Raw genomic sequence first — 11,228 nt, forward strand, 5'->3', positions numbered from 1 at the left:
CGGCTCCCCAGAGAAGCTGCCGCACACCACCACCCCTTCCTTCACCCCCTTCCTTCGCCCCCTTCCTTCGCCCCCTTCCTTCGCCTGGCGCTAAGGCTTTGCTCGTCCCTCCTCCTGGCTGCCCGTTCTCAGACGGACACTGTCTGCCTCAGGCAAACCCAGCTAAAAGGGCACTGAGGAAAAGCCTGACGCGTCACAGACCTGAGAGCGCCTTACGGCGGGGAAAAAAGGTCCATTCCTTGGAACACGCGGAATGAAAGGTGAGCGGGCCCTCGAGACGCACAGCCAACCAGAGAGCGGTGCTTGGCGATGAAATGAAAAGGCTGCAGCAATCTGTAACGCCTTCAGTTTCGTCCAGCCACGCTGCAAACGCAGGAGTGCTGACTAAATGTAAGGAGACATTTTTACCCCGAGGTACAGTCAGCCGGTGGAACTGGCCGCTCAGGGGAGTTTTGTCGTCTCCGTCTTGGGCAGGTTTCAAGACCAGGTGGCAGCACGGCCCAGTGTCCCAGTGGAGGTGGTGTTAAGGAAGGAGCTGTACGACAGAGCTCTGAGGTCCTTGCTGACCTGCAGCACCCTGTGATCCTCTGAAGGTTACTATAAAACAGGACTCCACGGTCTGCCCCTACAACTGCACAATCAGCTGACGAGCCAGCGAGACACGCGTATCTGATTACAGACATGTCCAGGCATCGACAGATACCCGTATCGTGAAGAGCGCACAGAAGTGGACGACAGCCTGGTGAACGTGCCCCAGTAGGAATCAAACTTGCTCGCCCAGTGGGGATGCTCCCTCCCACACCTACCTCTGTGCCAGTGCAGGCAGCTTGGACAGACTCTGCGTGCCGTGACCTAGATATCTACACCTGCGTGCAAAAACAGCCCACTCATCACTCATGCCTGCTTTCATCTTTATTTCTTCTGCTCTCAACATTTTTTTTTTCCCTGGCACTTCAGCACAACTACACTGCATCCTTGTCTACCAGTACCAGCTCACCACAAAGTTCAGGTCCCAGAGCAGCTGAATTCTACTAGTAAGAGCCAAGGGCCTTCCAATTCTGTGCTTTTCAGGGGGCTACACAGTGCACAGGTCTCTAGTAATGTGGGGCAGTATAAAAAACTATTTCAGTTAGCTGAAAACCATACAGTTTCAATTTGACCCAAACGGTACCTTTTCTGCCAGCAGAGGGAAGACAGCTTATCCTGGATCAGACCAGAATTTCCTTAATTTTAATGCAAAATGAAACACTGCACCAGGCTATGCAACTACAGACGATCTAACAACGCTCTGCTTCAGACTGCTGAGACACAGAGCCGTGTTTCAAGAAACAAGCCATCGCTTGTTTTTACAGGGAGATTAAGTCTCCTTTTAATCTAGACTATTCCACATGGCCCTGGAATAAATGTATTTTACTTACAGAGAAGTTCTCTTTTTCCACAGGAGGCTGTCTGTGAAAGGAATATAGCTAGACACCCACGAAAAGCTTGAAAGGAGAACATTAATTTAAGTAAAGAATTAACGGATTTAACTTACATCCTGATACAGAAGAGGCAATGTGACTCGGGAAAGGCAGAGGACATATTTCGTGCCCTTATTCTGCAATCAACTGAAGTGCTAAGATCAGTTTTTATCTTAAATATATCTGTAGTTCAGCTGAGGAACACACTTCAATTTGATAAAACTATCATTTCATATCATATTCACTCAGATGAACGGCTACGCTAGGAGACAGAAGCATCTGCACACTCACCTTTACTTACACAGACAGCAGCAAAGTCACAGAGAGCTAACGAAGAACACCTCACCCTAACCAACAAAACTAGGTCTATAAAGACGTCTCTGTATATTAACATTAAATTTGATGCTCTACACACAGACAGGGCATTTTTTTCGTACCTGCAAGCAAAGCTAGGGTCAGCGTTCCTTGACAGAAGCAGCTCGACAGTCTTCAAGATGTTCTCCTCAGGAGCAGGCGCGGCACAGGCTGCCATCAGCACGGTGTACTTATCTGTTTTGAGACGTGCAGTTAGCGACTGACATACGTAAACACCACGCTAATTCACGTGTTCTTTAAAAGCCTGTACATTTGCTAGAGTTGTTAATCAGGTTCTGATGCTCCAAGATATTTAGAAAAGGGTAAGAAACTTGTTTTCCTTCCAGGTAAAGTCACCAGAATTATCAGTGAAGGCGTCTGAAGGGATGCTCAGAGAGATGAGAGCGAATGGCAGTAGTAAAGCCTCTAATTGCCACCAAAGCTTAGGCGACAACTTAGGCACCCAGAAAAACCCAGGAGAAGTGTGGGGACAGCTGGTACTTTTCCAGCGGCTGAAGTCCACGAGGTTATTGCTCTGGTGAGCCGCAAGCCGTGGATCTGTGAACCCCTGCAGAAGACTCGGGCTACTGCTGCTGTGAACCCTTGTCAGTAACTGGATGTTTGGGCTAGACTGGCCTAGGAAAGGAAGAGCGAAACTGCACAAATAAAGATAATAGAGTCTTGGTTTTAGGCTTGTTAAGAAACGTGTTAGGACTTGTCCCTTGGTGGACAACCACTGCCTTTGGGGCAGAGGGTAGATAAGGTTTGCTGTGATATCAGCAAAGGTCTTTGCTCGCTGAATCTCTGTCTGTTCACTTCCCGACTCTGGAACCGGGATCGTTGGCCGGGACGTGCCTCAATATGCCTCAGAGAAGCAAGCAGAGATGCTTGTTTCTCAAATCTTGTTCCACACCAGTAGATTCACTCCCTGTTCCTCCCCACCTCTCCCCAAAACGCTGTCAAGGGACAACAGGAAGTTAACTGCAATGGATAAAAAAACATGCAGGGAATGTCTTAGAGACACACAGCAGCATCAGTTCCAGGGAGGACGGAAGCCCATACAAAGGGCTGCTGAAGTGAGAAGGCTTTACTATAGGGCTTACAGAGAAGGAACTAAGTTCCTAACCTCGACTACGTGGTGCTGTAGTGACAGGAGGAGGGTTAAAAGCGTGGGCTTACACGTGGATTTTAACAACACCTACACAGGCCATAGAGACTCATCAGGAGGAACCAGCGTATTTGCTCCACTCTGAAGGCAGTTGGGCGTTACCTGCCACCTCTGCCCGCACACCAGAACTGCCCCCCTGCTGTTTGCCCACACACCAGGGGACTCCTTGCCCATGGTCTCCTAAGGACCTTGCGGAGTTAGCTGGCTCCAGAGTCAGGGAGAAGCCTCCCATTTGACTAAGTGCCCACTTTGCTTATTGCACGAACTTGTTCGCAAGTTCAAACATGCCTCTAACAACTTCTTTTAACAAGTATAATTTTAGCTGTACCTGCTTCAGACCATGAAGCGTTACAACATATTTTCTCACTTTCTTGTAGAAATTTTAAGACTGTGTATATAGTAAAATCTTTGTTCTTCAGCTGAGGTCAGATTTTATTATACTTAAACATGAGAAGTTTGGTATGTGCTGTACCCGCCTCTGCTCTACTCTTTTTATTTCTCAACAATTCTTGTCCCCCACCCAACCAAAGACCTTAGGTTTGCATTTAATCTGATTTTTTTAATATAGCATCTTTTAATTTCCAACTACCTCATGCGGAAGTTCTAACACACAGAAATCAGTATGTTAAATGAAGAATTAAGTTTCAAAGAGTCACTTAAGCCCCGGAGCAGTAAGCAATTAACATTTCTACTTAAACATGAGAAGTTTGGTATGTGCTGTACCCGCCTCTGCTCTACTCTTTTTATTTCTCAACAATTCTTGTCCCCCACCCAACCAAAGACCTTAGGTTTGCATTTAATCTGATTTTTTTAATATAGCATCTTTTAATTTCCAACTACCTCATGCGGAAGTTCTAACACACAGAAATCAGTATGTTAAATGAAGAATTAAGTTTCAAAGAGTCACTTAAGCCCCGGAGCAGTAAGCAATTAACATTTCAGTAAATTACTTTCCACATTGATGGATTTTTACACAAAACATTTAACCCTGTTATCAGTCACAACACGAGCAGAATGACAGCAGGACTCTGAACGAAGGTAGCGATAAGCATCGTTAATCTGGGAATGATATTTAGAAGGAACCCGCAGTTATATTTGTATTCAGTATTTCAGGTAGTGACAGCGAGCGGGAAATTCATTTCTGTTAGCCCACCTACAAGCTCATAAAGGAGGGGGGAAAACACCTTAGAATGCTCATGTTTCTCTTTCGCAGAGAAGAACTGGTAAGAGCCTACAAAAAAGACTCCTTTATGTCCAGCCTAGCTGCAAGCCCCAGAAGAACCAGAGGATTTACTCCTCAGGGACGCTGCATTCTGATCCCATCACTCAGGCAGCGCCACTTAGTTCCTTGCTCTTCACAACTACCAAAAAGGGTAAAATTAAGCAACCACTTACAAAGACTGACTGAGAGGTGGCACAAGGTGCTAAAGAGTTCAGCTATTGTTAGGATGATAAGCAGGTCGGGATAATTAGTACAGGATCTCCTCTGCGAGTGCCTGCTGATACAAAAAGAGCAGCAGGGCTGGTGACACTGAGTCCCACGTTAGGACGGCACAGCGTCACTGAGCACACGCGGCCTGACCCGAACCTGTGACTTCCCAGACAGCTCCCGGCTGGACAGTGCTCTGCTGCACAGAGCCCCGGCTGCCGCTTCCCCACCCAGGCGAACAGGGAAACGAGCCGAGCAACTCCACCCCAGCAAGGTGCCAGTAAGGGCAGCTGGTCCCAGGCGGAAGAAGCGCCGCGCGTCGTGGTTAACTGGTCAGCCGAAACTGCTGCCCAGAGCCGCTTCTGCCCCATTTAAAGCTCCCTGCAGCCACGAACGAGGAACAGCTATGAGCTGCAGGCAGCCCCCGTTGCAGGCAGTCACACGGAAGCTCTCTGAAGCTGGCTACAAGGACGGTGATTTGAGGGCACGGTTGGATCTACTCCAATCTCATACTCTGACCAGATGCTAAGAAGCTCGAGAAAGTTTTCAGAGCCGGATTTGCATTTCAGTCTGTTCCTATTGCAACTATTGGCAAGTTACTGGAAAGTACGATCGCTGCTTTTACGTACTTGGCAGTACTGTGTGTTGCATCAAGTTCTCCTCTATTGCAGTGTTTTACCTTGAACTTCAATAAATCCTCCAACACAATGAAAGAGAAGTAGAATAACTACAGTTCAAGTAGGAAAAGGTTATTATTAAGCCACAGAAATGGTCAGAAGAACTGCTATAACTTGGAAGCTCCACTGAACTCACAGAAAAACGTAATCTAGCAATAAACTGAAGAGCAGCTTTCACTTAGAAGAAAAATTCTGCTCTGGATTTAGACAAGTCCACATCAGTTTCCCACAAACTGGAAAGCTCTTCCTGTGGTTTGGGATTCTAGCTACACACTTTGACAAGAGGATCAGACAAAGGAAGTTTTAACTCTGCAACTTTATCCTAGAATTCTTGAACAAGTATTTCCCAGCATTCTTTCTAAAAACGCACTCGACGATTGAGAGGTGGGAGGGAAAGACAAAACGAGAGACAAGGAACAAGAAAATCCATCAGCTGATTCCAGGTCAGTTCCAAGAACGCAGTATTTGCTTTCAAACCACTACTTCTACTTCAAAGCTGTGAAAGCTAGATTAGGTCCCAGTTCCGCCGCGAACTTTTATTTTTCCCCAATATATGTAAACAGAGACTAAGGGTAGGCCAATGTTTGGTGCTGAGCATTACTGGCCAGCATTTTTCATTCACACCTTACCGAGTTCGAAACACGCATTAGCACCCCGGTCCAGAAGAAGACGCACTACTGCAAAGTCAGCCACGCTGGCAGCGCGCATCAGGGGCGTCCCTCCGCTCTGACAGCCAGATTCCACGCTTATACCTGTCAAAATTCAAGATACTGAAGTCACAAAACCGCACCACCACATCATCATCAGGCATTTTATAAACTTTACTTTCGATATGTATCATTACAAAGCTTACACTTGTTTGCATTTAGTCCTAGGCAGAGAAGTCTCTGATATTATTTTCATTTTTTTAATACACCTTGATTTAGAACTCCAGAAAATTAGCACTGACACCAAGGAAGCTCAGTGATCAATCCGAGAAGTTAAGTAGCACAGAAAGACCACATTTAAAAAAAAAAAAAAAGTAAGGAATAAATTCAGCTGCAAAAATAATTTTGGAGAGTCACAGAATCTGTTTTCGACACTTAAGTGCAATGGCTTTCTTCAAGAAAAATGGAAAATGCGGTTCTTGCCAAGCCAAGCGGACTGCTGCGGAAGCAAACTGCTCGTCGGGCAATGAAGATGGTATTGACCAGCGTCTGCCTGCTTCACAGCTCACCCTGACCTCTGCCTTCCACGGCAGAGAACCACCAGATACCACTCCGCACTCAGTACTAACAAAATATCTCAGCAGAAAGAAGAAATAGAAGATTACGCAAGGTTCAGTCCCAGTCGCCAGATTTGTTGGTTACTCTTTGTCACAGCCACATCCTCCTTTGTGGCTAGCAGTGAGCTTGCCAGCCAGCCAGCCAGCCCAAATCCAGCCAGAACCAAGCCCAACACCGGGATAATCATCTTTCCATCACTCTCCAGCAGTCCTGGCTAAGCGGGGAGGTCTCAGTTGTCTGGAGGTAGCAAACGTGACACCCACATACCAGCAGGGCTGGAAGGAGGATCCAGGGAACTCCAGGCCTGCCAGTCTGACCTCGGTGCCAGGGAAAGTCATGGAGCAGATCATCCCGAGTGCCATCACACGGCACATACAGGACAATCAGGCACAGCCAGCAGGGGTTAAGGAAAGGCAGGACCTGCCTGGTTAACCTGGTCCCTTCCTATGACAAGGTGACCCGCTCAGCGGACGAGGGAAGGGCTGTGCAGCTGGTCTACCTGGACTTCAGTAAAGCCTTTGACACAGTTTCCCACAGCACTCTCCTGGAGAAACCGGCTGCTCACGGCTTGGATGCGTATGCACTTCGCTGGATCCAAAACTGGCTGCATGGCCAGGCCGAAAGAGTGGGGGGGACTGGAGTTCAACCCAGTTGGCGGCCGGTCACCAGTGGTGTTCCCCAGGGCTCAGTGCTGGGGCCAGTTCTCTTTATTATCTTTATCAATGACCTGGACAAGCGGATTAAGTAAGTTTGGAGATGACACCGGTTTCCCTCGGCTGGTTCCACAGTAGCCCAGCAGGGATTACGGATAATCAAAAACACCTCTTTAGAAAAGACAGCTCTGAAAAAAACCAAGCCCGTCCTTAAAAATTTGAGACAGTAGAGCTACGTGCATACCGTGTCATGGAAAACATCTCTTTACTTTCCCTGCCTTGGCAGTTTGTTGAAGACGCGCTCAGCGTAGCTACAGCAGAACTGCTGATGTCTCCCACCGCCGGGCCAGCCGTGGTTCTTGTCTGACCTGGGGCTGAGAGTCCTGAACTGCCTGAACAATTATTCACACACACGTACACATCCCACTCCCACAGATTAACACTGCCTTCACTTCCTCGACGGGCTCACAAAAGATCAGGTGAAACCCAGCAGAGACAGGCGTGGAGCAGACTGCTGAACGGAAGCAGGAAAGAGGGTTGACTGGAGCTGTGACTTCGATCAGCCTAAACTGTCACGAGGTCGGAACTTCTAACTCCATCTGAGGGAACCAGACTTATGAATTACACGGTATTAGGTATTTTACTCACAAAGCAGAACAAAACGCTCCAATCATCTTTGAACGTGCTACTTGCCTGAATTACTTTTTGTGAAATGTGCTTCGAAACTTTTCACAGCATGTTGCCACTTTGCAGGTGGGGTAAGAGAAGACACTGTGCTCGTCCAGCTCCTCAAGCAGCTCTGTAAAACTGCTTCAGCACCAAAGACTCTTAAAACAGCGGCTGAGCAAGCCAGAAGGCAACGTGTTCTCGCTCCACCTGAAAGAACGGCCCCAGCTGTTGCTAGGAAATCCACTCCCGCCCCAAGCGCGGGGTTTGGTCCGGCGCTGGTAGCGTGCCTCCTACAAGCTCTACTGAACATACGCTAAAGGCCGCTCTGGAGTCAAAGATTTAATCTGACTGAGCCCCGATCCCCCGAAGGACAATGCCACCTTTCTTCAGAGACACCTCCCTGTTAGAGAGGCACCGCGTTCCACTGCTCTGTGGGACTGGAGGGGTCACAATGTACCGTTAATCGTATCTGCAGGAAGCGGTAAGATTCTTTTGTGACACTGCCTTGTCCATTCCAGGAGACGGGACACGAGACTCCTGGAACCTTTGGCCTGACCTTACACACTGACAGACACCTGGCATCATCTTCCAGCAGCGCACAACTGCTCCTTAGGCAGCAAGCATCAACACGGGAAGTGAACTACTGAGGTCTGACTGAAACACAAGCAATTAAAAATTCATTAACAAACCAATTAATCGATCTGATGCACAGACCCCACTAAAACCTCTACCTATAAATGAGCATGCCTTTCTCAAAACACACAGAAGATTTATTTCACTCGGTATTACAGGTCCGTGTTTCAGCATGTCCAGTAGTTTTTAATTTTAAAAGAAAACCAGCCCCCCGCCGTGGTGAGAAACAGTTCTAAAAGGGCAAGTCACCTCCCTGTTTTAAAACCCAGAAAAACCCGCTGCTAACCAGGAAACCACTTTCTCCCAGCCACAAGACGGGCTTTCCTCAGAGAACAAGCTTTTCACTACTACATTCCGCTTGCGTGCCGAAGCAGAACTTCCTGACATCATCACCAGCCACGGCAACTCAGCTGCGCAGTCCCTGATTACCCCGGATGCTTCGATAAGGGACCCAATCCTTCCAACACTGAGCGGCAGAAACAATTCTGGACAAACACCGCGTGACGGAACAGACAGAAAGGCCTTCAGTCCTAAGACAAACTACTTCCGAGTGACAAATGCCACATCAACCCTATCAGATGTTTCAGAATCACAGAATCTCTGTCCAGCTGACGGCGTCAGGGCAGCGGTATTGGAGAGGGCACATACCTCACAGTGCTGTGAGGGAGAAAAAACGAAGGAATTCCCAAACCAAAGAAGGAACTTGAAACAAAAAAAGGCAGCGTCCCCTTCCTGCCCGCCCCAGCAAGCTTCATCACCAAAGCAGGACCACCTGCTGAATTCTCACTCTCCTTTTAAACCACCTCCAATGCAGCGTTTGTAATTGGCAGTTTCAGGTAAAAGATGCACCTGAAAACAAAGAAACACTTTATTTCGTGGTTCACACATCATAGTGCTTTCCATTTCCAGGGCTCCTGACTGATGAAACAAATACAAATTGGAAGAATTTGCTGGAATACTGCATGCTGAGCCACTGGGAAAGTAATTTCATCTTTAAAGTAAGAATTTATATCCTGTAGTGGGAACATTCGCATATTCCTACGTGTACTTGACACATTGCTTTGAAACGAGAAGCTCTGAGGCTTTAGAATTCTTGCCTCAATAAAAAACCGTTCAATTAAAACCTGAACTGATTTCCCTCACCAGAGTTTAAGAGTTCTTCAGCTAACGACACGTCACCACGAAACAGAGCCTTCTTCAGTGCTTCGCTCTTCTCCGCCTGCACCATCTCCTCCAGCTGCAAAGAAAAGCAAAGCAAAGGCAAAATCTAGCAACTCTTTCAGGGTAAAAACTACAGCTTGACTTTAGTGTAAAAGCACTCAAGCGAGGTAAACTTTCCCTCTTCCATCCCTGCGGACCTACTTAGGGTCTACTGTAAAACAGAAGTTTTAGAGTTCACTTTTCAGAGAGGAAAAAAAAGCATCGAAACACCTTTCCGTACCTTTTTTTCTCCCTGCATTTCACATGTTGCAAAGCACAGCATTAAAAAATGCATCTACGGGACATAAAAGAGTTCGGGGCAACACCGCTCAGCGACCAGCTGCCTGGCTAATACATCACGAACCCGCTGCTGGAAAGGGTGACCGCTGCTCGCTCCTCCTGCTCCTGCAGCGGCAGAGGTGTTTGTGCTGCCAAAAGGCAGTCCTCCAAAGCATCGCAGGTCTGTTCTCCAGGCGAGCTGCAGCAGCAGCAGCTGGGAACTGCTGAGGGCATTGTCTAGCTAACACCGGACACGCACAAACACCGATGGGTGGAGGACCAGCTCACTAGTTCCTCTGCAGACAGGAGGGGCATGGAAGAGAAGGCGCGTTTCACGGTGAAGTTTTGAAGGCGTAACACGAGAAGGCAGAAGGATACAGTTTTCCCCAGCACACCGCAGTCTTTTGAACAACTTTTGTAAATATCTCAATACAGGCTGAGTGTCTAGAAAAGGAGAGACACAGGCCATAATTCAGCCCTATTTTTATTCTGCTCAGCCAACAGCTTCCAGACAATGCAGATCCCTGGAGAGGAACCTCAGTTTAGAGACCAGGGCCCCTGAAAAGCTGGCTGCCACCTTGAGCGAGAGAACAGCGAGTATTCAGTGACTTCCCACTGCCCGCTCCAGCCGGTGAGACAGCGGCTAGAAAGCCCCGCAGAACCTCCCTCCACCTCACACCTGTGAGACGGGACAAAACCACTGAAGTCTTCACGCTGGAAAGGAGTGTCCTGGAGGTTTAGGAGATGTGAGAAATGGAACGTTAATTCGTGTCACTAAGCAGGATAATTAGGGGAGGCAGGGGCCCATGTATGGAATTTGGTGTTTTGCTAAAAACTGCCAGATCTGCAAAGAAAGCCTGAAACAACGAAAGCCTGAAACAACAAGGATGGAGTCAAAGATCTTATCTGCCACCACCATGAAGCCCATCTGCCACCACCCTAAAGATCAATAACATCCTTTAAACTACCATAAATTTCACCTATGACTGTGAAATTCGGATAACATCCTTTAGCGACCATAAATTTTGCCTCTGGCTGTCAAGGCCGGATGACATCCTTCAATTGCTACAAACATCACAACAACACTGTGGTGAGATTGGTGTCGTAAATTCCCAGAAGGAGAGGCCTATAAATACAGACTGAAAATCCGACTACATCTGTGCGTAACGGTGGGGTCTTACTCCATGCGCCCCCAGCGCTGCTTGCTTTCGCCTTATACGAGCCTTTTAATAAACCAAATTAAAGAGAATCCACGATGTCTGTGTGAATCAATGCGGCATTTATAACAGGAGATAAAGCTGCTTTTTTTTACAGGCCTCCAGTTGCGTTCAGGATTATCCTCCGCTGAAACAGGGACCCGGGACCCGGGGGGAGAAAACCGGCGTGGAAAAACACTTCGGCTCCCTGTAAGCAGAAACCCCCCGACGCCCCGGTTTCCTCT

At 47.8% G+C, this 11,228-nt stretch overlaps 1 protein-coding gene across 1 annotated transcript in view; it reads right to left on the bottom strand.

Annotated features, from left to right (window-relative positions):
• Positions 1-9,545, bottom strand: part of ASZ1 (ankyrin repeat, SAM and basic leucine zipper domain containing 1) — a gene marked incomplete at both ends in the record, with an annotated part of 17,226 nt that extends 7,681 nt beyond the window's left edge. Inside the window, 3 exons of the mRNA XM_010131147.1 lie at positions 1,898-2,009; positions 5,718-5,840; positions 9,452-9,545. Of these exons, the coding sequence (XP_010129449.1) occupies positions 1,898-2,009; positions 5,718-5,840; positions 9,452-9,545 (329 nt within the window). The remainder of the gene's footprint in view (positions 1-1,897; positions 2,010-5,717; positions 5,841-9,451) is intronic.
• Positions 9,546-11,228: the final 1,683 nt, after the last annotated feature.

Source organism: Buceros rhinoceros, unplaced genomic scaffold (assembly GCF_000710305.1).
Source record: "Buceros rhinoceros silvestris isolate BGI_N320 unplaced genomic scaffold, ASM71030v1 scaffold250, whole genome shotgun sequence".
In the NCBI taxonomy this organism is placed as follows: Eukaryota; Metazoa; Chordata; class Aves; order Bucerotiformes; family Bucerotidae; genus Buceros; species Buceros rhinoceros.